A 26340-nucleotide genomic window follows, 5' to 3' on the forward strand; every position below is an offset into this window, starting at 1 on the left:
CAGTCAAAACAAGACGATGTATTTTTCCTGCTTCATTACATCCACTAACGACCAGTTAGCATAGCGTGCTAGTTTAGCAGAACCAATTGACCTTTATGGAAAATAGTAGTCTCCACCAGCGAAGGTCTTATTTGCGCTTGGCAGCCGCTGCAGGTGAGTTAACAAGTAAACTCAACCTGAACTGGAGTTGTTGGGTTTTGTACTTTGGCATTAACAAAAAGTAAGGTATATCTGGTTCCAGTTCTGATCGAACTAATTCTTTACTGGCTAAATCTGAATTTCAAAGATACTTTTAACCAAAGCAACATATGTGGGAGGGTTCAAACGACAATTGTATTAGACGTAGTCCAGGACGACAGTGGCTTCTGAACCGGTGACCCGTTTTCAGTGCTGTCGCCCCAATACCACTGTTCCATCTACTTTGATTCCTCATATATATTTTTGAGTTGTATAAACTACAATTATTTGCGTGAAACTGAAATTGAACAGCAAAACTGTCAAAATCTAAATGAAAGACAATAAAAGGTTTTATGTGCATATATATATTATCCTGAGCAGAGGTGTAAAAGTGACAAAAGGGATTCCACCCTCTGGTCCATGACAGGGTAAAGACACATTTGAGACAATTGATCAATAAGTAACCAAAGAACCAGGTCTGAAATCAAACCCAGGTATTCGGTGAACTAAAGTAAACTTATCACCTGTATTATTGCACCTGCTATCGGGATGATGCTAAGTCAACATAGCGTGTGTTATGTGGCCACATCAAGCCGTTGAAAAGTGAGTCCTGTACTGTTTGGTCGGCCGTTACCTCTGGAAGAGCAGCTTCATATCTTAACTTAACCAAGTGCATGTTGGAGGGGGGGGCAAGTAGAAAACGTCCCTTCAGAACGGGATCGGAGAAGATCAAAGTGGTTTGTAAATCAGGATGACCAGAAAAAGATTGTCTTGACATTTTCAGCCTTCAACACCAGGACCAAAAAAAAATAAATAAATAAATAAATCGTCGCCCCACCTCGCCTCCGGCTCAGTCTGTTTGTCTTCCTTTTCTCTCGGTCTGACAGCAGGGGCTTATTCATCAACCACTCCTGCTTCTCTCCCTCCCACGGCCTCTTTCTCTATTCTACCTTTTATACCCGGTGCTTAGAGGTCTCCACTCAGCCTCTGCTGTTCCCCTCTGGCCCCCTCAGTTCCCCCACCACCCCCCAAGCATTTGAATTGAATTCAGATTTCAATGAATAGTTTGAGTCAGTAGAGAGTCAATGTAAGGAAACGCGTCCGCTTTACAGCGACTGCATGGAAACGATCACTACGATTAAAAACCCGCGGCTGTGAGCTCGTTCCGAGAACGACTGCAGTCACGCTGAAACTGCAAGTCGACCAGCCATGTGCAAAAACACGCTCTCCCCCTCTTGAGTGTGTGTCTTTGTCTCCTCCCTCTCGCCGTCTCACCCTCCCTCCGCCTCCGCACTCTGCACAGCCTGATGACATCAGGAACAGCCGGTATTTATTCAGCCAGTAGGAGTGCAGCCTGCAGGCCCTGTGCTGCTGACTACACACTCTGCCTCTCGCCCTCTTCCCTCATTCTGAAGCTCCCTCTCATTGCCACTCTCTCTCGCTCTCTCTCTCTCTCTCTCTCTCTCTCTCTCTGTCACCCTCATTCCTCCACATCGCCGTAGACATGGCTGAAGCTTTTGTTGGCAAATGGAACCTCAAAAGCAGCGAGCAATTTGATGAGTACATGAAGGAGCTGGGTAAGTAGAGTGGGGTTTTTTGTTGTGTGTGTGTGTGTGTGTGTGTGTGTGTGTGTGTGTGTGTGTGTGTGTGTGTGTGTGTGTGTGTGTGTGTGTGTGTGTGTGTGTGTGTGTGTGTGTGTGTGTGTGTGTGTGTGTGTAACAGGAGAGGATGCAGTGCTGCATGTGAGCACATGTGCAGGGGCCCGGCGAATGATGAATGGTTTCAAGGTGTGTGTTTATTATTTAAACAGCGTGAGTTGCTGTTGATACAAGGTGTGGGAAGAGTAAAAAAAAAAAAAAAGGGGGGGGGGGCAAGCGAGGCAGTGGAGAGGTAGATGGAAGGGAGGACCCAAGATGGAGAATGATATTTAGGATAGTGACGAGCGGCTGGGTGGAAAAGGGGAAGAGAGCAGAAAGAAGGCAGGGGAGGATGGGATTGAGAAGAGGGAGGGGAGGAGAAGAGGAAGAGTGGTTCGACCGCATGGTCCGAGCACTGGAAACGAGGGAGGGGCCCTCCTTTTAGTGGAGAAAAGAAAAATCAGCCCCAAGTGTGGGAAAATGTGAATGACAAACAACTGGCACTCACACACACACACACACACACACAGTGCAATGCAGTGTGTGTGTGACCTCTGGTGAAAGCTGCTCATTGTTGGAAGCCATGGGAGGAGTTGAATATTAAGATGGACGAGCTCATGGGACGGGAAAGTTCACGACGAGTCGGCATCACGATGTTTCACACACATTTGGCGGGTGCATGATGGGGGCAGGTGCGAAGGATGACACGAAGGAATTTCACTGTATGTGTGTGTGTGTGTGTGTGTAAGAGAGAGAGAGAGATTTATATACCCTGTGACCATCAAACTGTCGGCCACCGTAGTAACTGGAGACACTTTGACCTCTGACCCCTGATCTTTTTGATCACTGGCCCAGCCGCACACGCACACACAGTGGCTTTTTCGCCGCGCTGGTCGTGTCACTCTGCCGAGATGAACTGGATTGACGACCTCGCAAGCAAACAGGCTTTTTTTTTTACTCAAAGTATGTGAGTCACCATTGCCCAATCGATAATCCCACGTAGACGCACACCCTTGAATATAAAGCAAGTAACCGTTTGCCCCCCTCGCGCACGTTCAGACAGGCCGTCGGGGGCAATGAGGTCCTGCGGTGTTTGAAGAACCGACTGTAGATCTGGTAGTAGATAAACAGTGGAGACCCAGAGGGCAAATTCATTCTCGTGAAGTGTATCACCAGATTCCAGAGCAGAATCATGAATCATCACAAACCACTTCTTTAAACAACTATTAGATTTTTGACTTACTACTAATAATAATAATGGTTTGGATTTATATTGCGTTTTTTTTTTTTTTTCTTTTTCTCGAGGCGACTCAAAGCGCATACATTCACACCAGTCACACCGGTGGAGGTGGCAAGCTACGTTCTAGCCACAGCTGCCCTGGGGAAACCGGATGGAGGTGTGGCTGCCATTTCACCCCAACGGCCCCTCCGACCACCACCCACATTCATGCACCATTCAAACTTCTTCAGTGTTCCCAGAGAAACGGCAGTAGTTATGTCCAACTCTACAGAATTAATCACAATAGTGTTCATGGGAGGACAATATTTGGTTTTTTTCTCATTTGATTTTTAGACGTTCATATTCAGGTGTAATAACGCCTTCATTTTAAATGGAGTAACGGCATTAATTCCTTTAAACACCTGCAACAGGGAAGAGTTGTTTGTATACCAGCTCATCATCGCCGCATCACCAACGTGTCCTTTGTGTCGCACAGGCGTCGGCTATGCGACGCGCAAGGTGGCCTCGGTGACCAAGCCCACCACCATCATCGAGGTGGACGGCGACAAGGTGACGGTGAAGACCCAGAGCTCCATGAAGAACACGGAGCTTTCCTTCAAGCTGGGGGAGGAGTTTGACGAGACCACCGCCGACGACAGGAAGGTCAAGGTGAGAGGTCACGGTGCACCGATGTCGAGGGTGAAGCTCCGATGAGCAGAACTATAATGGAACAAGCCTTTCTCATGAACGACAGTCGATGGAGAGTTTGTCATTATCAGTCCCAGAGATCCAGGCCGAACTGCAGCATGAGATATGGTGGCATCTAGTGGGCAGAGAAATATCGATGGAAGAAGTCTAACTAGGAGACAAAGTATAACATTTGAGGTGACATGGGTGTCAAGGGCAGGCTGACATGACGTCTGCTCAGAAGGCCACGTATGAAACCAGAAAGAAGAAAAAAAAGTTGCAACTGAAATATTTCAATAAGGTTAATTTCAAAAGGATACTTCCTCGTAAAAAAAAACCAAAGAGCAAGCGGTGTGATATGGCGTTTTTTAATTACAGGCTTTGAAACGCGTGTAGCCGGTTTGGGCATTGTATGTGTGAAGAGAAATAAAACAAATAGATTTTAAAGTGATAAAGCCAAACCCTGAAAAAAAAAAAACGAGGTCACACCTCTTTGGTTGGAGGAGGTGAGTCACGTTCGCGTCTCCTCTGTTCTCAGTGCAGCTCTAAGTTTTGCCAGTTTGCTGTGAGCTCGCCGTTGCCAGGAGCCCCCATTATTGCTTTGCTTATTAAATCTACACGTCCCCTCCTTCGCAAATTGCTTCTGAGAAAGGCTTAGGACGTTACGGCGGAGCCAAGCAGTAGCGGGATCCTTCAAAATCCCTGGTCTGCTCTCGAGTCGAGAGCGTCGGTTAATATTGTTTTCTTGGGCCGGTGCAAGTCTGATCTCGACAGTCTCACTGCAGACAAAGCGGCGGCCCCTCTGTAATCTCCGGCAACCCCCCGAGGCCGTCCTCCACGTCGGGCTGACAAGACAGTGACCTAATGCAATGACTTTAAACACAAAACGCAGAGGCGTTGTCGTTATATGTGACCAAAAAAACCAAACTTTTGCTGCTAAAAAAGCACAATTTTGAGGCCTGTCCCTAAAGTACATCTTTTATTGACTCTTGTCGGTTGCAGCATGTGTTGCCCAACATGTTCTAACTGCTCCCGGCAGGAGCGGAGGTCACAGTTCAGATAAAAGTTTGCTTTTAAAGCTCGGTTTATCTTTGATTTGATCTACTTTAATGAAACTTGATATGCATGCATCACAGCGCAGGTCATTTGAAGAGGAGAGGATACATTATCTGACGGAGGGGGATACTTTTGAAATAGTGCACGCTGTGCTTTTGTTGCTTTGAATGAAAGTCGTTGTGCGTGCGTGCGTGCGTCAAAAGGTGTATTACACTCTTATCGTTGTACTTCCCTCCCCTGCAGTCCCTCGTGTCCATTGTGGATGGTAAGATGGTGCACGTACAGAAGTGGGACGGCAAAGAGACCAGCCTGACCAGAGAGGTCAGCGGGAACGCTCTCACGCTGGTGAGTGGCGCCGTCTGCAACACTGCATACGTTTAATCTCTCCACGAGCGTTCAGATTGTGTAACGACTGTCGTTTCTTTCCCTTCGCAGACGCTAAAGCTCGGAGACGTCGTCTGCACACGTAACTACGAAAAGGCTTAAAAAGAGCCTCCTTTTCCCCAGCAGCATCTCCTTACGTCACCTAAAGTCCTGCACCCAGACTCCATAACGCCACTAAAACCCCAGACCAAGCAAACGTGTTTCAAAAAACTTCTCCCGACGTCCTTCCCACTGTATATTACTGCTGACTCCGTTTCTCCTCTCCCTTCCTTCTACTGTAAGAAACACCAAATAAATTCCGATGATTTGTCGTGTTTTTCTCTATAAAACTACAGGTTTGCTTTTTTCTTTTTCTTTTTTTTTTAAATCTTGTTGTTGCATGATGCAAATGATAATTCTTCAAAAGACTGAGAAGGCAAACATTTGCCTGTTAAGATAGGAAAAAGATTAAAATTAAAAACAAGTGTCCACACTTCTGGACAAACTTGTTGAACAATGAAATTGGCTGGCGATGTGCTTTTCTTTTACGTGTGTGCGATAGCGGTACGTTTTTCTTAACCACACTCAAACATGGCGAAAAAAACCCCAAAACAAATATCCTTCACATTTTTGCCATTTATTCTGAACTTCATGCTTCATGCTATTGCGGAAAATCATGTTATGTGTAATTTTTTTTTTAACAGTTAAACGGAAAGTCTCTTTTGATCTCACCACTTCTGGCACGGTTCAAGAGTACAACGCCATAGTGCTCGTCTAAGTCCGACCCCTGAGAGTGTGACTGCAGTTTCCATCACGAGTGGCTTTACAGGGACTGACGCAGGTTAATTATAGCTCCTCAACAGCTCCTGCTGCTGCTCTGTGTGTGTCTAAGTGTTTTACCTTTACCCTGGCTGGGCTGACCCAAAGTTTTGTTGAAGCTTGTACTCGGCGTGTGATTAATGCCTCCTGCTTGTGAATTAGGTGCGTGCGTGTGCGTTCTAAATATGAATCATTCACGTGTTCATGGAAAAGTAGAAGACATAACATAACATCCTTGCATTCATTTTTAATACTGCTTTATCTAGTCCAGGGTCGATACAGGGCAAACGTAGAGCCAGACAGTCGCGCACACACCGAGAGACAAATAAAGTCATCGATTAACCTCACATGCATGACTTTGGTGTATGGGAGGAAACTAGCGCACCTGGAGGAAAGGCATTTACTACATAAGAATAACAGAATCGAGCCAAGAGCTCGGTGATAAAGCTGTAAAAGTCAGTTGCCTTATTGCTCGTGAAGCAGTAATAACAAACCCCATGATGTGGGGTTGAGCTTGTGAAAACATACAGGTTGAAGCCTGCAATAAATCATGTACCTTAGTTCAAGTTTAGCTTAAAGCGAAGCCCCGCGGCAGGATTTTAAAAACTTCACGGTATTTTGCACATAGTGTAAATGACAACTATCAGACAAAGCTGTCCACAATCTTTTTTTTTTTTTAGAATGTTTCAAATTATGTGGAGCGGTGGTTCCTCAGTATTGAGTCATGCAAAGAGCATATATGCAGAAGTTGACCAGAAGTGCTGCTTTGACCTGAAAGGAAGACTTTTAAGAATCTGCGTAAAAACATTAAACTAAAGTGACCTGGGGGTGGAGCAGAGCTGACCGGAGCATGTCAGAGGGTGTGTGTTGTGTTTGTGTGTCTCTGTAAACGGCGTCATTCTCGGGTCAAGGTCCTTGAACAAAGAGGTCAGGAGGCGTTTCGTTACCTTCACAAATAAAACGAGAAAAAAAAGCCAGCTTTAATGGAGCTACCACTCAGCATGCAGGAAAAGGGCTGATTACACACAGTGGGAATTTACACACAGAACACTCAAGTGAGTGGCGGACGAGCTCAGGACATGGCCACATTCTGAGGTTCCTGTTGCACTCACTTGTGCTGCATTACACTTCCTGTTTGCATCTGTACTACTTCCTGTGTGTGTGTGTATATATATATATATATATATATATATATATATATATATATGGATTCCACCTCCTTGTGTGCTTTAATGGGCTTCCCAGAGACACTGGAGAGCATCAGACAATATGCGGGTTTGAAAAGGAAGGGACACTTCACTTGCTGCCATATTGGTTACACCTCTGGGGTTACATGTGGTGCGTCTCCACCGGGGGAGCTGGAGGTCACTGCAGGACAAGTGGAGGGTCGGAACATGAGTTTCAGAGCTCGACAGGAAGTGCCTCCAATGAACCTAGTGGCTGATTAAGCCAAAGGTTCCTGAAATTAAATGGATGAGGGTTTCTATAATAAGCAATTGGTGAAGACTTTTTTTTTATTTTTTTTTTTATTTTTCCAAAAGTTACACAGCTGGAAGTTTGCCACTCTGTTGCTAACCACTTCCTCCCCGGCGCCCGTCTGATAGCTTCAGTGTGTGCGACTGTGAGCCGGCGCGTCCTCAGCTGTGTTTGTGCTTTTTGTGCTTTTTCTTCTTCTTGTCCTCTCTGTCGCGACTGTGGTCGTGGCGCCGCTTCTTGGATTTGCATTCGTTGCTGCTGCTGCTGTCGCTCTCCGACCCCTTCCTCTCACGCTTCTTCTTCTTCTTCATTTTCTTTTCCTGTGAGTCAAGAATTAAAAAAAAAAGTAGCCCGAGAGCAGTTTCAATGCCTCAATGGTGACCTCAGGTCATGTCAGCGGTGCATCATTTTTCACTTTGGAGAGTTCTTGTGAAGTCATGTCCAGTTCTACCAGTCCTACAGTGACTAGAGTTGCTGCATGAAATGATCAAACGGTATCATAGTAATGGCCGTAGGAGCTGTCAAGTCGGTCACGTCTTTACCTTCTTTTTCTTCTTTTTGTCTGAGTCTTGCTGTGGCGTTGCGGTGGAGGTCTGCTGCTGCTGCTGCTGCTGCTGCTGCTGCTGCTGCTGCTGCGGCGGCTGCTGCTGCGGCGGCTCTTCGTCCTCCTCTTCAGGCAAAAGGGCGTATTGCAAGCCCGGAGCAGAGAAACAGTCCTTTGCAAAGTGCCCTGCGAATAACAATCGTCTACTTTTCAAAAGCCGCCGCATAAATTCCAAGAAATTTCCAGCCAATCAAACAATAGATTCTATAAATTTTCTCGAGACGCTATAAGCCCCGTTTGCCGTCGTACCCTTGCAGCCACACTTTTTGCACGTTGTGTTGAGCACGGCCTCCAGCGTGATCCGGTTGCCGGTGTGGTCTCTGAACTGCTTGCGGCGCCTCGCATCCTGCCTGCAGACACACACACAAATACACAGGTGATAATAATAATACACACCTCCACAGGTACATATACACCCCCCCCCCCAATCAATCATAGGATGCTTACTCCGCCATGACGTTGTTTGGGTCCATGTCTCGGCCTGTGCCCTGATTGACAGCTTTCATTGAGAAGGACAGCTTCACCTTGTCACCCTGAATCTGAGGAGCAGGAGGCTGATGTAATCATCCCACTCTGGCTGTGTGTGTGTGTGTGTGTGTGTGTGTGTGTGTGTGTGTGTGTGTGTGTGTGTGTGTGTGTGTGTGTGTGTGTGTGTGTGTGTGTGTGCTATAGTACCTCTCTGCCAATAACTTTAATCCACACCTGCTCCCCCATGTCCACTATCTCCGACGCACTCTCAACCCGAGTCGCTGACATCTCACTCACATGTACCAGACCTGGATTATGGGATTGGACAGAACATATTGATAAAAAAAAAAAACCATCATCACACGTCTTTGTTTTGCTTGTGCTGGGGAGTCAAGTTTCTCTTTTTTTTTTGCTTAAAAGAAAAATCTTTTTAAGAAGAAGAATCTCTGCTTCGGTTGTTTACGTGAATGAAAAACTGTGCTTTCATTTACTCCCACTTTCAAATCGGTCTCCCTTAAATAAATTGAAATATTCCAATCTGGATTATTTATTATAGGAAAGCGGTTCTCAATTTACTCTGGTAAAGTTTGCGGGGTTCGCCCTCCGCTGGTGAAAATGTTGAATATTAAAGACAACGTGCATCATTCATCATCAACCCTGATGTGACTAAAGATATAAGAAACTCCTATGACATCTGTCTGTCCCACGTCTTGCCAGCTGTGTCCCGTTCCTACATTTTTATCTAACAGTGTTTTCCACTGGAAACAAATATCTACAAAAACTTATTATGAAATCACATAAAGTACGTTTTGCTCTAATTTCTCACGTGTATCACCCTTCAAACAGTTTGTATCATGAGGGCAAAGGGCACTGAAGTCCATTTATTAATGAAAGAATAAATTAACATGTACCTCTGTAGTCCCAAAACAAGGAAATCCTAAAATGGTCAAGCGTGAATGTTAAAGTCTTTCTGTGTAGTTTTGGTTTGTTGCCGTTTCATTACACAGACACTATCTGATCGTCAGGTTTAGGAAGTTTGTTTTTATTGCTGCACAGGCCTGGCCACTCGTGGGAAAGAAAAAAAAAAAAAGTCTTTAAGCACAATTGGTTTTTAAATGGTTAAATAAAGGATATTGATTCCTAAATGCTCTGCATACACATTATTTCTGTTAGAGTAGGGTTTCACACTACCCCTTCTTTGTACCTTCACTGGCAACTTTTCCCTCTCTAATTGAGATTAATTGGATTCATTTAGGTGTTTGGCTGTGGGATTCTGAATTCAATCATTAAAATTTTTTTTACAGGTACCCCCCCCCCACTTTGTTCTAACCTTGCTTCTTGTATCCGGGCAGTCGGACAAAGGCTCCGTAGGTTTGCACAGAGACCACCTCTCCTTTGAAAATGCTGTAGAGTGGCGGCAGGCCGTCCAGTCCAGCTGGCTCCGAGGCCGGCCCGTCTCGGTCAGACATCGCATCAACAACAAGTGATCGCTGGTATCAATGAGTCAATCTGCAAAAATGATGATGAGACATAAATCGACAATTAATTGGAACATTGGGAAACAGAATCTATGGGTGTTAAGATGTAAGGATTTGTTTTGTTATTCAACCATCACAAAATAACAAAACATTCCAAATGTACACAGCTTCAGCATCTATTCAGGTCTTTTTTTTTTAAAGAGCATTTTAACAGCATAAATGACATGAACAAGTATAATAAATGATTTTCTACATACTGCTTGAAAAACACTGAAAAGGCATTAAAACATTTGTATTGAAAACAAAAAAAAAAAAACACTAATCAAGCCTTTATTGATATGAATGGATGAACTGATAAGATCAATTCAGCTCTGATAATAATGCCACAAAGGTAGGAACCAACATTTCTAAACTGACTTGTCACATTTGTTTTCATAGGGAAACGGATGTATTCAACCATCTATTTTCTGTAACACTTTATCCAACTGAGGGTCTGAGGTATTGTAAAAAAAATATTTTGGACAGTTATTGAATCGATACTGCATATTTCCAATAAAACTACAATCTTATAAAACCTTTATGGGAGTGGTACTTTTTTTTTTTATTCAGAGGATTTATCAGGATTTATTTCACAAACTAAATTTTGCGACACAATTGGATTGTTAATACCTTCCATTTATAATTTATGACACATCAATACTTTTCATAATCTTGTTTGTTTGATGTTGCATGTTATATATATATATATTTTTTTTTTTAATCAGATGTAAACATGTTACAGCAGCTCTATTTATAGTTGACGGATCAAAAGGCTCAAAACAATCATCCTTTGTGATTTAGTTTAGTTTTTTTAATGTAAGTGCGTAGAAACCTCTGCGGTGAAGTTAAACCATATTTATTTTCCAAATGTTTGAGCTGTAATATAAAACTTCTTAATCTACCCAATGCTGCTGATATGTGGCGTATTTGAAGCTAACTAGGTGGCGATATTATTGATGCACAACATTCAGAGGAGAAGAAATCAGGGCAGAAATGTTTTTTGTGATTAAAATCCTGCAGAAAAGTGGCCCCACTTTCTGATTGCAGAGACGCAGCATTCAGGCTAATATTGGTTAGAAAGCTGCCATCTATTAATCAAACCAGTGAATATCAGAAAATTAGTACGAGTAATCCACGCTGGTAAAAATATTGCAATCTATAAGCCAAGTAAAGGATTTTAAAGCATTAACGTGGAAGAAAACATGAATTGTTTTACCTCTCGACGCAGCAGAGTTCACTTTCTTCTTCCGGGTCAAGTCACTCCGGAAGCAGCCAATCAGCGCGGCTGATACAAACGTCAGCCAATCACGGGCCTCGTAGTTAACGGAAGTACTTCGGCTGCCTCTTTGTCCGTGTTACTCCGCTCGACGTTTCCTATGAAAGGGCTCCGTTGGTTTTAGTGTACTTTAGCGTCAAGGTTACAAGTATTTACATTTTTATTTGTACGCTATCCCGGGATGATTGAACCGAAGAAGCGGGCGGCGGACATGGCGGTGGTTCCCGCCGCCGTGAAGCGGCCGCGGACGGAACTGGTGGCGGCAGCGCAGTCCCAGCAACTCGTGGCCACGGTACGGAAAGTAGAGACTGACCTGGAGAGAAACTGTATTTCATCATAGATATAAAAAAAACAAAAAAACACTGCTGTTTACTTTATGTACTCTCTGTGCCCTTATAAATAGGATTGTACCAAGTGTAGTAGCACAGTGACGCTTTCCATCTGTAGTCTGCATGTTCTACCGGCTTCACTCAGCAGAATAATATAATAGCCTGTATTATTATTATTATTATTATACAATATACAAGTGTAACATATATATAAATAATGCAATATCAAAATAAAAAAAAATGTGCAGCATGCATTAGGTTGCTCCACTGTGCATGGTGGTCATGGTTCTGACATAGAAACTGTCTCTTGAGTCTGTTTGTTTTTTATTTGGATGCACCTGTGACGTGTCCTGCAGGGTCCACCACGGAGCTCCAGCCTGCAGGCTCCCATCATGCTGATGTCTGGCCATGAGGGTGAAGTGTACTGCTGCAAGTTCCACCCCAACGGCGCCACGCTGGCTTCCTCGGGATTTGACAGGCTCATATGTAAGTTATAGCTCACTTACAGCAAAGGGCGCCGCAGCCCGGCCACAAATCTGCCGTCGAGACGTTGTGTGATGACAAATATTTGTACTTCCGGGTGGCAGTAAATAACTTTGTAGGGCTCTGTGTTTCCTCGCTGCAGTGATGTGGAACGTGTATGGAGACTGTGACAATTTCGCCACTCTGAAGGGCCACAGTGGAGCCGTGATGGAGCTGCACTACAACACTGATGGCAGGTGAGCACAGGGCCCAGAGCGGCGAAGGCTCCAGGTCACACAAGGAACCGATGGGAAGTTCTGAATTGGCAAATAGCCTGTAAGTTTAAAGAGCACTTTACTAGAGGTTACTCTGGTAAAGACGTTGTTTTAAACCATGTTGATTTCAACATATTGCGACCAAAATTCAAAATTGTTGAGGCGGATAATTTCAGAAATAGGGGATTGCACGTTCCCTGTCTTTCAGCTGATATTATGACATCTTACTTCCTCCTCCCTCCAGTGTGTTGTTCTCGGCGAGCACAGACAAGACTGTCGGAGTGTGGGACAGTGAGACCGGCGAGAGGGTGAAGCGCCTGAAGGGCCACACCTCCTTCGTGAATACCTGCTACCCGGCCCGCAGAGGCCCCCAGCTCGTCTGCACCGGCAGCGACGACGGCACGGTCAAGGTGGGATTTCCAGCCAGTTGTTTTCATTTTACACAATAAAGAAAAAAGAAAAAAACTAATTCTAGATTATTGCGATCATGCTGCGATTTTGCTTCTGCTAAGGTTTTTCTGTCTCGTGTGTATTTTTCCTGCATGTCAGCTGTGGGACGTCCGCAAAAAAGGCGCCATCCACACCTTCCAGAACACCTATCAGGTTCTGGCCGTGACGTTCAACGACACCAGTGATCAGATCCTGTCTGGAGGCATCGACAACGACATCAAGGTACCGACCTCCAATTTTATGTCACCTTTTCAGAGTAATTCAAAACAGACCATTAAAAAAAAATGGAAGTCTGTGAAGACCTAAAAGTAAAAACTATGGGGGGGGGGGGGGAACATCGTCAAGCTCGAGTGACAAAAGAATCAAATGAATATAACCAGTCTAAATCACATTTAACCTGCAAATCTTAGAAATACAAAAGGGGCGCCAACCAGTAATCTATTGCTTTTAATGAAAAAAAGCAAAGCCAATATCCACACAATAGCTGGTTAAAGTACTGACAAATGATTGAGTAACTTTCATTAGCTAATCTTTGTGAGCGTCCAAGGGGTGACTGCGTTTACGTTCTCCACCCAGCGTATAAAGGAACCTGGGCCATTCCTTCTACACTCATTATGCTCCAGTTGTCGGCTTGAGAAATGAGAGCGAGAGTCCCATATGTTGTAAAATGTGTTTTTCAGTGAGTTTTGGAACTCGTTTCTATGCGTACCCAAGTGAAGCGAAGCATCCCTTCTGGCGTCGTTATAAAATGCTGTTTTGCTTTTATGGCTACTTGCGTATGCAAACTCTGCCATAGACACCCTTCTGGTTTTGGAGCCGTATTGCTTTCCGTGTGCTCGAGCAACATCTGGATTTCTCCTCCTAATCTCCACACAAAGTCGTGGCGGCCGTCCTTTCCGGCCCCCGGTTACAGTTGGACGTCACACATTAACGTATTGGCTGAAGTGAAGCATGTGCTCCTTTTAGATCGGTCTCAGTGTGTGTGTGTTTAACAAAAACAAAAAAAACTAAAGCTGTTGTTTGTGTTGCACAGGTGTGGGACTTGAGGCAGAATAAGCTGATCTACAACATGCACGGCCACGGCGACTCTGTGACTGGGCTCAGCCTGAGCTCGGAGGGATCGTACCTCCTCTCAAACTCCATGGACAACACAGGTGGAATAAGAATTGGCTGGCGTTCGCCTCGTGGCGATGTGTTTTCCTCTGCTTCTTCTGACCCCCACCCCCTCCCTCTCTTCTTTGTGTCTCAGTGCGTATTTGGGACGTTCGACCGTTTGCGCCCAAGGAGAGGTGTGTGAAGATTTTCCAGGGCAACGTTCACAACTTTGAGAAGGTAACATGAAAACCTCTGCACTCGACTTGCAAAATATGTTTAGGAAAAAGAAAAAAAAACAATTGCTCAAAGCAGAGTAGTTCTATCAATCAGTAAAGAAACCAACTTCTTTTCAGCGAAAAATCACTCGATAGTTTCAAGCTGTCAAGTTTCTTTGAAACAACATAGACTTTATGAACAACCATCAGCCAAACTATTATAACTAGTATTTTTTTCTGCCCCATAAGCAACAAAATTGTGCTGCCGAAGTGTATTTGATCAGAACCGGCATTCATTTCTGCAAGCAGTTTTAGTATCTGTTAGGTTTCAGTAGCAGTCCTAATGGAATGGCGACCTATCGTCATTAAATAACGTCCTCCTTCATGTTATAACAAAGACGCGTATAAAGTACTTGTACCTTGTTGCACATACAGTTTGTAAAACTTTTTTTTTTTTTATTTTCAGAATTTGCTGAGGTGCTCCTGGTCCACTGACGGCAGCAAGATAGCTGCAGGCTCGGCAGACAGGTGAGACACACACACACACACACACACACACACACACACACACACACACACACACACACACACACACACACACACACACACACACACACACACACACACACACACACTATTGTCCACTGGAGGGATCACAGTGGCCTTTCAATGCTCAAGGATTTGCATCAGACTCGTGTGAATTTGTTGTTTCAGTTTTCGTGAAAGTCTGGCCTCACTAATGCCAGTAATCAATCTTGGTCTCATCCATTAATATCCACCGACGCTCTCAGTAGCAACTGCTGAACCCTCGACAGTCAATACCGTATCAGTCAGGCTGTAAGACAACCCAAACGTTTACATGTCATATCTGAACGGAAACGCTGTTTGATTCCATAAGCTGTTCATAAAGTTCATGTTTTCATCAAAACATTTGCTCAGTAAAACCTTAAAGCAACCAATAATGGCCAATAAAACTTTAATTTTGACCTAAGTTAATGTAAGCCACTAATGCAATAGCTTGTCTGTAGTTTAATAGGATATTTGAGTCATTGTAATGTTTTATGAATAATTTAATGCAGTATAACGTAAATTTTGCAGCTTTTCTTTTGGTCCTTTCAAAAATGTAAAGAAATGCATCCAATTTTCCAGGTTTTGTGTCGTTTGCTTCCTAAAAATTAGGTGTAATGGACGGCACGACCTTCGTACTCTCTATTCTGAAATGTTTCCTCCGTACAGCAGCACAGGTCGTCTGCCTCGCCGTGGGTTTCTCTTCTCCCTCATGCTCCAGTTCCCCGCCGCTCCTCCCACAGTCCGTCACGCTCACCGCCACCCCCTGGTTGTCGTCATGCATTATTCAGAATTCGGCACAACCCGTCAGGAGTTGAAAGATGGAAGCCGTTTTTTAAACACGACTTCAGTTTTGTTAGACGAGAGGGGGAAATTAGTACATTAAAAAAAATGGAGGAAAAAAACACCCAGAAATGGTTTCACTCATCACGGAACATTACTCGACATGTCAGTGCTGTTGTTGTTTCCGTCTGTGTAGATTTGTGTACATCTGGGACACCACATCTCGCCGGATCCTGTACAAGCTGCCGGGCCACGCAGGCTCCGTCAACGAAGTGGCCTTCCACCCGGAGGAGCCCATCGGTGAGTCGCTCCTGATTGTTGAAGGCATGTGACGGATTAAGAAAATGTTATTTGGACTCTTGAGGACACAATGAGTGGTGACTGTGAAGCGGAGCTGTTGTACTTGGTGGTTTTCCAATGCGTCAGGAAATTGATGGCCGTTAGCGGCCGAGTTCATTATTTGTGTATAAATCCAGTTTAACACTGTATTTCTTTGTTTTCACAGTGCTGTCTGGCGCCAGCGATAAACGTCTATACATGGGGGAGATTCAGTAGGATGCCTGTGGAGACGTGATAGCGTGTGTGACTGTGTGCATGAGGGAGCGAGAGAGAGAGAGTGTGTGTGTGTTTTGGTCTTGGATGTTGATGGGTGGTCTATGATGGCGGGAAAGACTATAATTTTCATGTCCCTTCCACTTGTCAAGACACAACCTCAGGATCTGTGTTTGAATTTCACAGCAACCTCCACAATGACTAGTTTGTTTTTTTTTATTATTCAGATGTAATCCTTTTTAATAAACGTCTTTGTTCTGTAAAACCTGTTAGTCAAGTTGTTTCTATGGCATCTACTAACCCACCAGCCAAACAGACGGGGTAGAAGAGGAACCGTTCCATGGGTATAGTTTTCCACAACATTTCACATCATTAAAAAAAAACTAAATATATTTACTCGTATTGCGCTTATTTACCAAATGTCGTTGCGTATTAGTGTGCTATGATCAATCTGGGCCAATTAATGACTTCTGATTCGTCTGAATTGCTTAAAAAAAGCAACTGCCGTTCAAATACAAAAACACAAACCTTGCACAATCCTCTCAACGGACAAAATTAAAAATGTGAGCTTCATGGTTTATGTTTATCTGTATCAAGCGGCAATGAAGGTCAGGGCCTCAGATGTACGGCGGCCCATTCTGACTGTGTTTTGTTTATTTATTTATTTTTTTAATAAGTTCAGCTAAACATTAGTCTGATGCAGGCGGATTTTGAATTGGGTCAGAATAATTAGCACTGCATTACCGGCAAATGTTTTTTTTTTTTTTTTTTCCTTCTCTGTAGCCTAGTTGTACAATGAGCTGCATAAGTGGGGCTTTGATTTCAGGTCACTACACTTATGATAATAACATGTCAACTCTAATTAAAGCACTTTCCATAAGACAATAGAAGGCGTTGGAAAAGCAAAGACAGAAAACTAATGAAGTTAATAAATTGGTGTTGTCTTCAAATGAACCAGCATGTTTATTTTTATAGTAATCAAATGCATAGGAATGCCTTGTATGACACCAGTAAACAAACGGTTTATTAAAAAAAAAAGAAGAAGAATCTATCTAAACAGAAAGTCTTTTTTCCATCTTGTGTTTTTATTTACATTTTACATGTCATCCTTACATTGAGTTGGGGTTGTGAAGCTGCTCTGAACACGTCACAACATAATGCTATTGACTATTAGTCCATTTGGTCATCTTGTCCTCATGTTTGTCTGTGTGGTTGTACTGAAAAAAACTCATAATAAAATATCACAAAAAAATAGGCATTCTTTAATAAATTCCTGGTTATTAAAGTCAGATCAAATGTGTACTGCAAGGCATATTATTCCTATCAACTTTCTGTGTTTTAAAATAAGAGATATAAACTGGAAACTTTTTTATTTTGACTATACAAAGCGAGTTTACTCGGAATTTATCACTATTTTGTCATTTTACTTGAAATTCTTTCCCCTGTTACAGTGAGACATGCTTTTAGATTCTAACGTGCTTAAGATTGTGCTAAATGTCCCTCTTTGGAGGTCATTTTCTATTTTCCATCAAATGTTTTTGTTTTGGAAAAACAAAGTTTTAGAATTAAATGACAATAGTTTAATCATTCTCAAAACCTGAACGCAGCAGTTTGGCAAAGAATCATTGCAGATAAATGGTGGTTACCACTAAATTGTCTTTGGTATTAAATGTTGATACTTAAGTCTTTCATTGATTCATTGATTGAAAAAAAATATGTTTAGTAATAAAGCGGCTTTTGCGGACAAGAAACTCATCCTGTGGGAAACTACAATAGTAACGCACAGTGACTTGGATAAACAGATTTAATCTGATTACTGGTTTGGAAATAGTAAGGCATGAGATTACTCATTACTGATAAAAGTGGTCATCAAAACACCCGCAGTGAACTTTTTTTTTTATTATTATGAGAAAAAAGTATTTTCTGTTAAAAGTCCTGAAAACTCATCCGGATTTCGCATTAACCTCGAACATCAAAAAGTATCGATATCGGATTGGTATCGATAACTCTGGTCCTGTATTTACTTGGTATCGGATCGATACCAAATGTTTGCAGTGTGGCACAGGGCTGCTGGCTGCTTTTACTGTTGTGGAAATCAGAAAATGTGTGCATGCATGCCTGAGATGGAGAGTCGTTGTTAAATAACGAGACTTTTTTTTTTTTTTTTAGTTGGAGGATTGGTCCTGCAATATCATTATTATCTCTGCTTCCATCAGTGATAACCGGCTCACTGGAACGGACTGCCGGTGGGAAGCAGCTCATAAACCAGCCTGTTAATTGTGTTGTTTTTTTTTTGTTTTGTTTTTTCCGCTCTGAATAACCGCAGGGACAAGAGAGGACTTCAGGCCACCTTCCTCCTCCTCCTCCTCCTCTGGATGGAGGTGGTGTTTAACACACTTTGGTCTGTTTTCTCTCCTTTGTGCTCCTCCGTCGCTCCGTCGTTCTGCAGGATCGGAGCAGCAGCAGCTCCTCCTCGAGGGGTCGCTCGAGCCCCCATCCCCTCCTCTCTCTCTCTCTCTCTCTCCCTCTCTCTCGCTCTCTCTCTCCCCTCCTCCCCCGGCTCCTCCTGCTCTCGCCCCGGCTCCGATTGTTGACAAAAGACGGCCGCGAGACGGAGCAACAGCGGAGCCCCAGACTCCGGTACCGGCGAGCGGATCTCCGCCTGAGCGCGACTCCTCCACCCGGGCGGATCGGATCGGATCCCGTACAAACGGGGCCTCGCGGAGGGGGCGGGGGCGGGGGTGGGTGGGGGTTCGAGGAGGACTCTTCCGCTCCTTGGGAGAGAGAGAGAGAAAAAAAAACCGTGAGTCGCAGCGGGCTGCTTTGTGTCCGCGGTGGGTCGCGTGAAGCGAGCCGTTAGCCGTAGTCCCCCTCCTCCTCCTCCTCCCCCTCCTCTTCCTCCTCCTCCTCCTCTTCCTCCTCCTCCTCCCCGCCGCCACCACCCCCCCGTGTGATCCAGTATCATATGATGCTCATTTCAGGCCGTGGCCCGGGACAGATTATGACAGCTTTCCGTCTCTCTTTGTGTCTTTGTGTGTGTGTCCCCTCTTCGGAAGGTGTGGCCGAGGTGGTCGGACGGCGGCAGGCCGGTGTGAAGTGGACCAACCCCGCCAGCCCCCCCTGATCCTTCTCCGAAACACCAGCCCGGAGTCTCGTCCGGTATTTACCGACTTACCCGGAGGCGACGATGGGTCACCGGCTGTGAGTGGCGTTGCTTTGGAGGAGGAGGAGGAGGAGGAGGAAGAGGAGGAGGAGGCCTTTGGGGAGGTCTTCTCAGCCGGGAATGGTGTGATCTGAGACGGGCAGCCAGTCTGGATCTGACCGGGGACCCGTCCTTCCCCCGGAGCCTCCGCGGCTCCAAGCCGCGTCCGGAGCCCTCCAAGATGGGGAAGTGCGAGGGGAGATGCACGCTGCTGGTGATCTGCTCACTGCAGCTAGTAAGTGTGTGTATGTGCATGTTTGTGTGTGTGTGTGTGTGTGTGTCTATGCTCACTCATCATGGAGATATAATTAGACCAGCAGCACTGTGCCACAGACAACCACATTGTTAATCAGACATTTTCCCCCCCTTCCTGTCCAGCCTCTTTGTATACAGTCAGTGTAAAACAGCCCCAAGCTGCAGCTGCTGGGGGGGTGAGGGGTGGGGGTGGGTGGGGGGTGACATACCACATTATAGGCCAGGGCCATGCATGACTTTGAAGCGAAAAGGAGCAGGGCAAGGGGGGGGGGGGGGGGGGGGGGGCCTTGGTGTCAGGGTGGGCTTGCATGCTTGCGAGGAGATTCTCGGTCGCCCCCATGCAGCTCAAAAACCATGTGAATGTTAAGCACAAGCAGGACAAGGAGGCCCTGTTCACCATCTGGCCTCCATTCTCCGGCTAAAGTTGGTCCGACCCTCTAAAACGTACCGAGGGTGTAATAAGAGTCAGGAGCATCTATTCCTGCGCCGAGCGTTGCTGCAGGGACGGTCGGCGGCAGTGTGAGAGAGCCGCTTGTCGGGGGCCATTGTTTGCTGGGCAGGCGAGTTGTCGTGCAGCAGAGGGGATTTGGCCCAGAGATTCTCATTAGTTTTGCCGGAGCTTTTTTTTTTGGGGGGGTGCTCCCCTTTTACAGTCGCTGGACTGGCTGGTGCTCCCGGCAGTTACCATGGAAACAACTGCGGCAGACCTGTGTGTGTGTCTGTGTGTGTGTGTCCCTGTCACTGTGTGTGTGTGTGAATCTTTGTTACTTGTGTGTTGTCCTATTTGCATATTCTTAAGAGGAATATGTTTATTTGTGTCGTAAAGTGCGTATGCAAGTTGTACATACGATTAACCCAGCATCCATTTCCTCGTGTCTGTAGGTGGCAGCCCTCCAGAGGCAGGTGTTTGATTTTCTGGGCTACCAATGGGCGCCTATTTTGGCTAATTTCCTGCACATCATGGCCGTCATCCTGGGCATGTTCGGAACTGTGCAGTTTCGCTTCAGATACCTCATCTTTGTGAGTAATATCCATCTTCTTTTGGCCGTTACCGACAGTTCTACACATGCCACATGTCTTCCTGGTGTTAACGCTTGACCCCTTCCTGTGTGTGGCAGTATGCAGTATGGCTGGTCCTTTGGGTAGGATGGAATTCATTCATAATTTGTTTCTACCTGGAGGTCGGAAACCTGTCTCAGGTAAGTTGGAGTGCTTCTACGACACAATCCCAGACATGTGGTTGGAATAGTTTTTCCAGGTGTTTCGACACAGATTTGAGTCAGTTGTTCTTGACCTGTATTATTTATCTGAACTCGAAGCGACTTCTTCTTTGAGTCACACAGGCTAATAATACTAGTTAATTCACATAGTTTCCATCATCAGTTTATACGATAATTCTGATTCTCCTTCTCTTTGAAATTGACCAAGAATTCGGTGGTTTCAGTCTCTCAAATTTGTGGCACGACTAAACAATTTACTGTGTGTGTGTGTGTGTGTGTTTGTGTTTTCAGGACAGAGACTTTCTCATGACATTCAACACATCCCTCCACCGCTCGTGGTGGATGGAGCATGGTCCCGGTTGTCTGGTCACACCGGTGTTAGACTCTCCCATGGCCCCAGACGACCACCACGTCATCACTGTGTCTGGGTGTCTTCTGGACTACCAGTACATCGAGGTGTTGAGTTCAGCCATCCAGATCCTCTTGGCTGTACGTATCCAACGTATCGGGGGGGGGGCTTTTGTTTTTTGTGCAAACACGCCAGTAGTGACTCGGGCCCTTCAAACGTTGTCATCTTACTGACTGACCGTCTCCTCCCTGACAGCTCTTTGGCTTCGTCTACGCCTGCTACGTCAGCAAAGTCTTCCAGGACGACGAGGACAGCTGTGAGTGCTTTTCACTTTTCCTGAAAGCTTGTCGATCGTCTTCCCGCGCCTCGCTCAGCTGATTAGGTTTACTTGTTTGCGCCGTCAACGGGTGGCTTTTAGCGTTTTAGGGCTTTCGGGTGTCAATGATGCAATCTCATTGTTTCTTTTCCTTGGCGAGTCCTGCTCAGTGGTATCGGTGCAGACAGAGGATTCCCCCCCTCTCAGTGATCTGGGCGCTCCATCTGCGGGGAGTATTAGAGACGTGTGCGCCGGGATATTCCCACCGCGAGCGTGTCCGTCTGTCTCCTGGCGAGCGCTTTGTCTGTCGGCCTCTGTGCGCCATCTGTGTGTCTGAACGAGTGTGCCGGTGATGAGCCTCCCGTGAGTGTTTTTAGTCTCTCACTCAATGGAAGAAATTAAATGGTGCGCTGAAAGTATGCCCTCGTAGACCTGATTTCCAGACTCGGAATGACACGTGGTGTCTGTAATACTGTAATAGCTCGCTATTTACAGACACGTCTGAACTGAGTGGCCACGAAGGGGTGAAAATGGTATTCGTTATCAATGCTATTTGTGGAAAGATACAATTTTTTGGTATATTAAAAAGAATGTTCACTGGTGTTTCCATGTGGCATCAGGTTGAAAGCAGATGTTTAAATTCATGAAGTTTGCATTCATTTGAGCACATGAGTCTGCACAAGTGTAGCTTTTTGTCAAGATGTTGTAATTTAAATCAAACTGGGATGTTCGTCTTGTCTTACGTCAAAAAAAAAACATTGAAGTGCAACAACGTGCTCAGGTGTCAGATGTTGTCTCCGCAGAGAAATGATCCTCATAGAAAGATTTATATCTCCACTTTTGTAAACAATCACAGACTGTTTCTTCGCTAGCTGATGTCACGCAGCTTTGTTCGTCCGATTTCAGGCGATTAAGTCGGTGTATCGGTGACACGGTAGCGGTAAAGAAAGATGAAGTATCAGTTGGATGTGTTGGTCTTGTGTCTTTTCGTCTCTGATGTCATCGGGTTTTCGGTGTTATTGAGGGATACCGAACGCATTACATGATACAATCCGCTGCTTCGTTCCTGAAATAGAAACATGTCTTGAAATGCGACACGAAGTCAAAAAAAAAAAAAAAAAAAAGTGGAATAACGTCATCTCTTCTCTTTCTCTCCTCACGAAGTTGATTTTATTGGTGGCTTCGACTCTTACGGCTACCAGCCTCCTCAGAAGTCCTCTCATCTGCAGCTGCAGCCTCTTTACACGTAAGTTACAAATAGAAAGGGTTTTCAGCTTTTTTTTTTCTCTTTTATGTTGAATGCTCGTCTTTGAGGGATTCGCCAGCGAATTAATACGATCAAATTTGAAAAGTTGGCAGAGTCACAAGACACACATGAAACAACAATGGTCAAATTCAGGAAGGTTTTACATGCGCTGTCGTTTTAGTCCCCAGCTTGTGACACCAAACTCACTATTTTAACTGCTAGAAGACCGTAGCCTCTCTCCAGAACCACAAAAGCAGAGGCGGCAATAACACATAGATTTAACTATATACAGTATAGATATGTTTGGTAAGTGAAACAGTGCTTCTTTAACTTTTCTAAATCTTTAATGTTGAACTGATCGCTGTGTAAACTTCAATATTCAATATGTAACCCCAATAGTGAGCCAAAGTTAGGGAAGTTTTAGAAATCCAAAAAGGATGACGAGAATTAAGATTGAAAACTATTTGTGATTTGATTACTTTTATGTCATAAAATGTGTTCAAGGTGTGCACATATTAAAACTATATCGACACTCTGGGATCCAAAGGGCATCATAAAGACTACTCCGTTTTAACACTGTACCATTATGAATACTTTGCCTGTTTATTGTCCCGTACACAAAATAGTTACTCGTGTTGATGAGTGAACTTGATCCTGTTCATTTAATACATGGTGTGTCTTTCCTGCTGTTATATCAACATCCAGTGACTTTGATTTCTCACTCCACCCTCTCCTCTCTGCATCCCAGGGCTGGTTAGACTGTTGGTGACGCCCTCTTCAGGCCAAACCCCCGATGGCGTCTCTGTGGATGGACGGCGGCAGTCGCACTGATTCCACTCACTCTCTGTGTCGCAGTTTACCTGAGGACTTAAAAAAAAAAAAACCCACCCAGGAGGAGAGGCGTGCGTGTGTGCGTGTGTGACTGTGACATGAGAGCGACAACCACAACCCTGAATAAGAATGTACAGAGCTCAGGGAAGAAACAGCGGGTCGGCGGTGAGGAAGGAGAACGCGAGAAGCAGGGGGAGGAGGGAAGAACGGCGAACAGCAAGAGCTGGGATACATCCGTCCCCTCGCTGAAGTTTAGTAAACTGCCAGCTCTCAACACTCCTACTAGTGTGTGTGTGTGTGTGTGTGTAAAACTTGACAGGGTGCTTTGTGGTTGCACCCTGGACTCCTGACACTCACCACTTGGTTGGTCCCCATGTCAATTTCTTTTTGGGTGGGGTTGGACTTGTGTGTGAGTGTGTGTGCATGGTGTCAGGGGTTATTATGGGTGGGGGGGTTGGGGGTGGGGGGGGTCACATAATAAAAAGAGGCACAGCTCGTACCTGTTGTCGTTTTAGAATGTGGTGATGTCAAACTAGAGCAGTCTTATGATTCCCGTTCCCAAAGCCGTCTCCCTTTTGCCCGCCAGCACTCTTAAAAACCAATCTTGTCGACATTCATGCTCACTTGCGTTACAGCCCAGGCCTGCCGGGGTAATAAAACCGAGCTGGTGGAGTGGAAAAGGTGAACTCCTATAAACGATGAGGCTGGCAATATTCCCCCCTTTTTATTGCAGACAAAAAAAAAACAAAACAAGGAATCTGGTGAAAAGACCAAAACTGTCAACCATCTTCACATTTCCCACTTTCTGTGAGAGTCACATAAGTTTCTGTAGTTTTGAGCAAAATTCACATAGATGACATACATAGATTTATTGGGACTATTTTCAGCCTGTTTTTATGGTGTTCTTGTGACTGTTTACAGTAGCAGGCTAGTAATCAGGAACTAATTCAAAACGTACTACAGTGCCCGACTTCAGTGATGGACATTGCAGATGGAATCGTAATACAAAAAAAAAATTAGCTCATCATCAGGTCATTGTAGAGGTCAAACACCCCCTGCCAGGGTTTTGTTTTTTTTATGTCTTCAGGAAAATATAATGCCTTGTGCATGTGACACTGGTAAATCTGGAGATGTAGATGGCTTTGGGATCAGGTATTAGTATGTCTATTGGGGGGGGAGCAGTGGGGATACTGTGCATGTAAATAACCAGCCAATGATTGTTTTGTTGGTTCCATTTAGAAAAAAAAGGGGGGGGGGGGGGTTGTTTCATTAAGGGTTGGCGGGCGGGACTGTGGGAGAGGGCTACACCTCAAAGTGTTTCTTGATGCCTGTTTCCCTCGTTCTCTCTTTTTGCTCATCCTCACGCTGCCTTGAGTCCACCTGCAGCTAATATTCCCACCGTCGTCATCTCATTAACCACATAGACCCCCTCAGCTCTTTACGACGATGCCCGCCAGAGCATTGAGGAGACTTTGGAGGAAGATGTATAAAACACAGTGACATGCTTGATGTAGTTTTTTTTGTAGACACAGTTGGAGACATGGGAGAGGAAAGGAGCGAGATAGGTGTGAAGTAAAGGCCTTATTGCGTGTAAGGTGAAGTTTGAAATAATAAAAATACACTTTCTACATTAACACTGATTCTGTCGTCGTGGCTTGAAATGCACGTTTGGCCAGCTGAGAGAAATGTTTAATAAATTGAGTGCTTTCATTCGTTGATTACATGATTTTAATACTGGGATTATGGGACCGAGATTTGTTTTGACCAGATTAGTATCGAGGGTTAAATGACGCACTCTGGTGAGCTGACGTTCTACAGTTTGGTTTGATTGTTAAATGTTAAAACAAAACAAAAAAAAATTCAATTCGCCATGTTCCCCTGAGTAGTTTGCTTTTCAACACAAGTCATTTGAAAAATGTTACTTAGTCATGGACATAATCTTTCAAATTTTATTTGTTTAGTTCCAGTGGAAATTAAAAACAGGTAAAAAGAAATACACCAAATGGAGGTACTGTAGTCTACAGTGCAAATGCATTTTTTTTTTTACTTTAAAAAAGTTTGAGGTGTACAAAAGCTGTCATTTCAACTTTTATGTCTGTCTAAAATGGAGAAAAAAAATTGATGTGTGGCTTTATGTAAATACTTACTTATGGTCGCCCAAATCAAGAAGATGCAAATATAGCAGGCAATCTTTAAAATTGACCTTATGATTACCACAGGTTTTTATTTTAAGCCATTATCTACTGTACCCGCATTACGTCATACAGTCTGCAGCCTCTGCTGGCACATTTCCAAAAGTTCCACTGGGGTATTTGCATTTTTTTAAAATTTTTTTTTATTTTTGTGGAACAGTCACCACCCCCGTTTCTTCCTCGCACCGTCCGCCTGCATCCCGGAGGACCTGCAGCCGTACTGACCGTGTGGCGCACCCCGTTACCATGGAAACCCCCCAGTACACGGTTTTACGGGAGACCTTCAAGAAGTACTGAACAATAATAAAATGATTCATAATTATGATCATGTGAGCGCCCGTAATAGTTTCTGGATTTATTTTGTGATCAATTATTTTATTCTATTAACAGAAAACGAGGGTGAGCGAGTTTGCTTTTGTATTTCCCTGCACTTGTCAGACATTAGGTAAAAAACTAATAATAAAAAAAATACAAAACAAACACATCGCGCTCCCATAACAAAGGCACCGGTCCGGTGTGGCCCTCCATCCCCTCCCGCTCCGGTGTGCACCCCCCCCCCCCACTCCCCCCCTCCTCCTCCCCTCCCGGTTGGCGCAATGAACCGTACGCTCTCTCTCATCCCTTCCCGGCATGCAGCGCTCTCGCCTGCTCCTCCGTCGAGCCGCCATGTTGTCGGAGTGAAAGCCTGGGGTGTCAGAGAGA

General features: G+C 44.7%; 4 protein-coding genes across 5 annotated transcripts; 3 read left to right on the plus strand and 1 right to left on the minus strand.

Moving 5' to 3' along the window:
* The first annotated feature begins 1534 nt into the window (after positions 1-1534).
* Positions 1535-5470, plus strand: fabp3 (fatty acid binding protein 3, muscle and heart). Its single transcript, XM_080516263.1, has 4 exons — positions 1535-1754; positions 3530-3702; positions 5020-5121; positions 5212-5470. The coding sequence occupies exons 1-4, from the start codon at positions 1682-1684 to the stop codon at positions 5260-5262; spliced, it is 399 nt and encodes a 132-aa protein (XP_080372389.1). The 5' UTR covers positions 1535-1681; the 3' UTR covers positions 5263-5470.
* A 739-nt stretch (positions 5471-6209) lies between these two features.
* Positions 6210-11325, minus strand: zcchc17 (zinc finger, CCHC domain containing 17). The gene is made up of 7 exons (XM_080516332.1): positions 11240-11325; positions 9837-10015; positions 8714-8814; positions 8486-8577; positions 8288-8388; positions 7977-8164; positions 6210-7754 (listed from the first exon to the last, which is right to left on the minus strand). Exons 2-7 carry the CDS (start codon positions 9973-9975, stop codon positions 7596-7598), a joined length of 780 nt encoding a protein of 259 aa, XP_080372458.1. The 5' UTR covers positions 9976-10015; positions 11240-11325; the 3' UTR covers positions 6210-7595.
* Positions 11326-11387: 62 nt separating this feature from the next.
* On the plus strand, positions 11388-16276 carry snrnp40 (small nuclear ribonucleoprotein 40 (U5)). The gene is made up of 10 exons (XM_080515582.1): positions 11388-11591; positions 11985-12114; positions 12254-12347; positions 12610-12775; positions 12915-13037; positions 13849-13969; positions 14065-14147; positions 14592-14653; positions 15672-15775; positions 15981-16276. The coding sequence occupies exons 1-10, from the start codon at positions 11481-11483 to the stop codon at positions 16028-16030; spliced, it is 1044 nt and encodes a 347-aa protein (XP_080371708.1). The 5' UTR covers positions 11388-11480; the 3' UTR covers positions 16031-16276.
* A 2508-nt stretch (positions 16277-18784) lies between these two features.
* nkain1 (sodium/potassium transporting ATPase interacting 1) lies at positions 18785-23876 on the plus strand (the record flags this gene model as incomplete). 2 transcript variants are annotated; one of them, XM_080515470.1, is made up of 8 exons in its annotated part: positions 18785-18830; positions 19084-19464; positions 20367-20504; positions 20603-20683; positions 20996-21193; positions 21309-21369; positions 22534-22615; positions 23364-23876. In XM_080515470.1, the coding sequence occupies exons 2-8, from the start codon at positions 19411-19413 to the stop codon at positions 23371-23373; spliced, it is 624 nt and encodes a 207-aa protein (XP_080371596.1). In that variant the 5' UTR covers positions 18785-18830; positions 19084-19410. The 2 variants fall into 2 exon arrangements, with proteins under 2 accessions (XP_080371596.1, XP_080371597.1); XM_080515471.1 differs by lacking the exon at positions 23364-23876 and having other exon boundaries at positions 22534-22619.
* Between the last annotated feature and the right edge of the window lie 2464 nt (positions 23877-26340).

This window comes from Blennius ocellaris (genome assembly GCF_963422515.1).
Source record: "Blennius ocellaris genome assembly, chromosome: 20".
NCBI lineage: Eukaryota > Metazoa > Chordata > Actinopteri > Blenniiformes > Blenniidae > Blennius > Blennius ocellaris.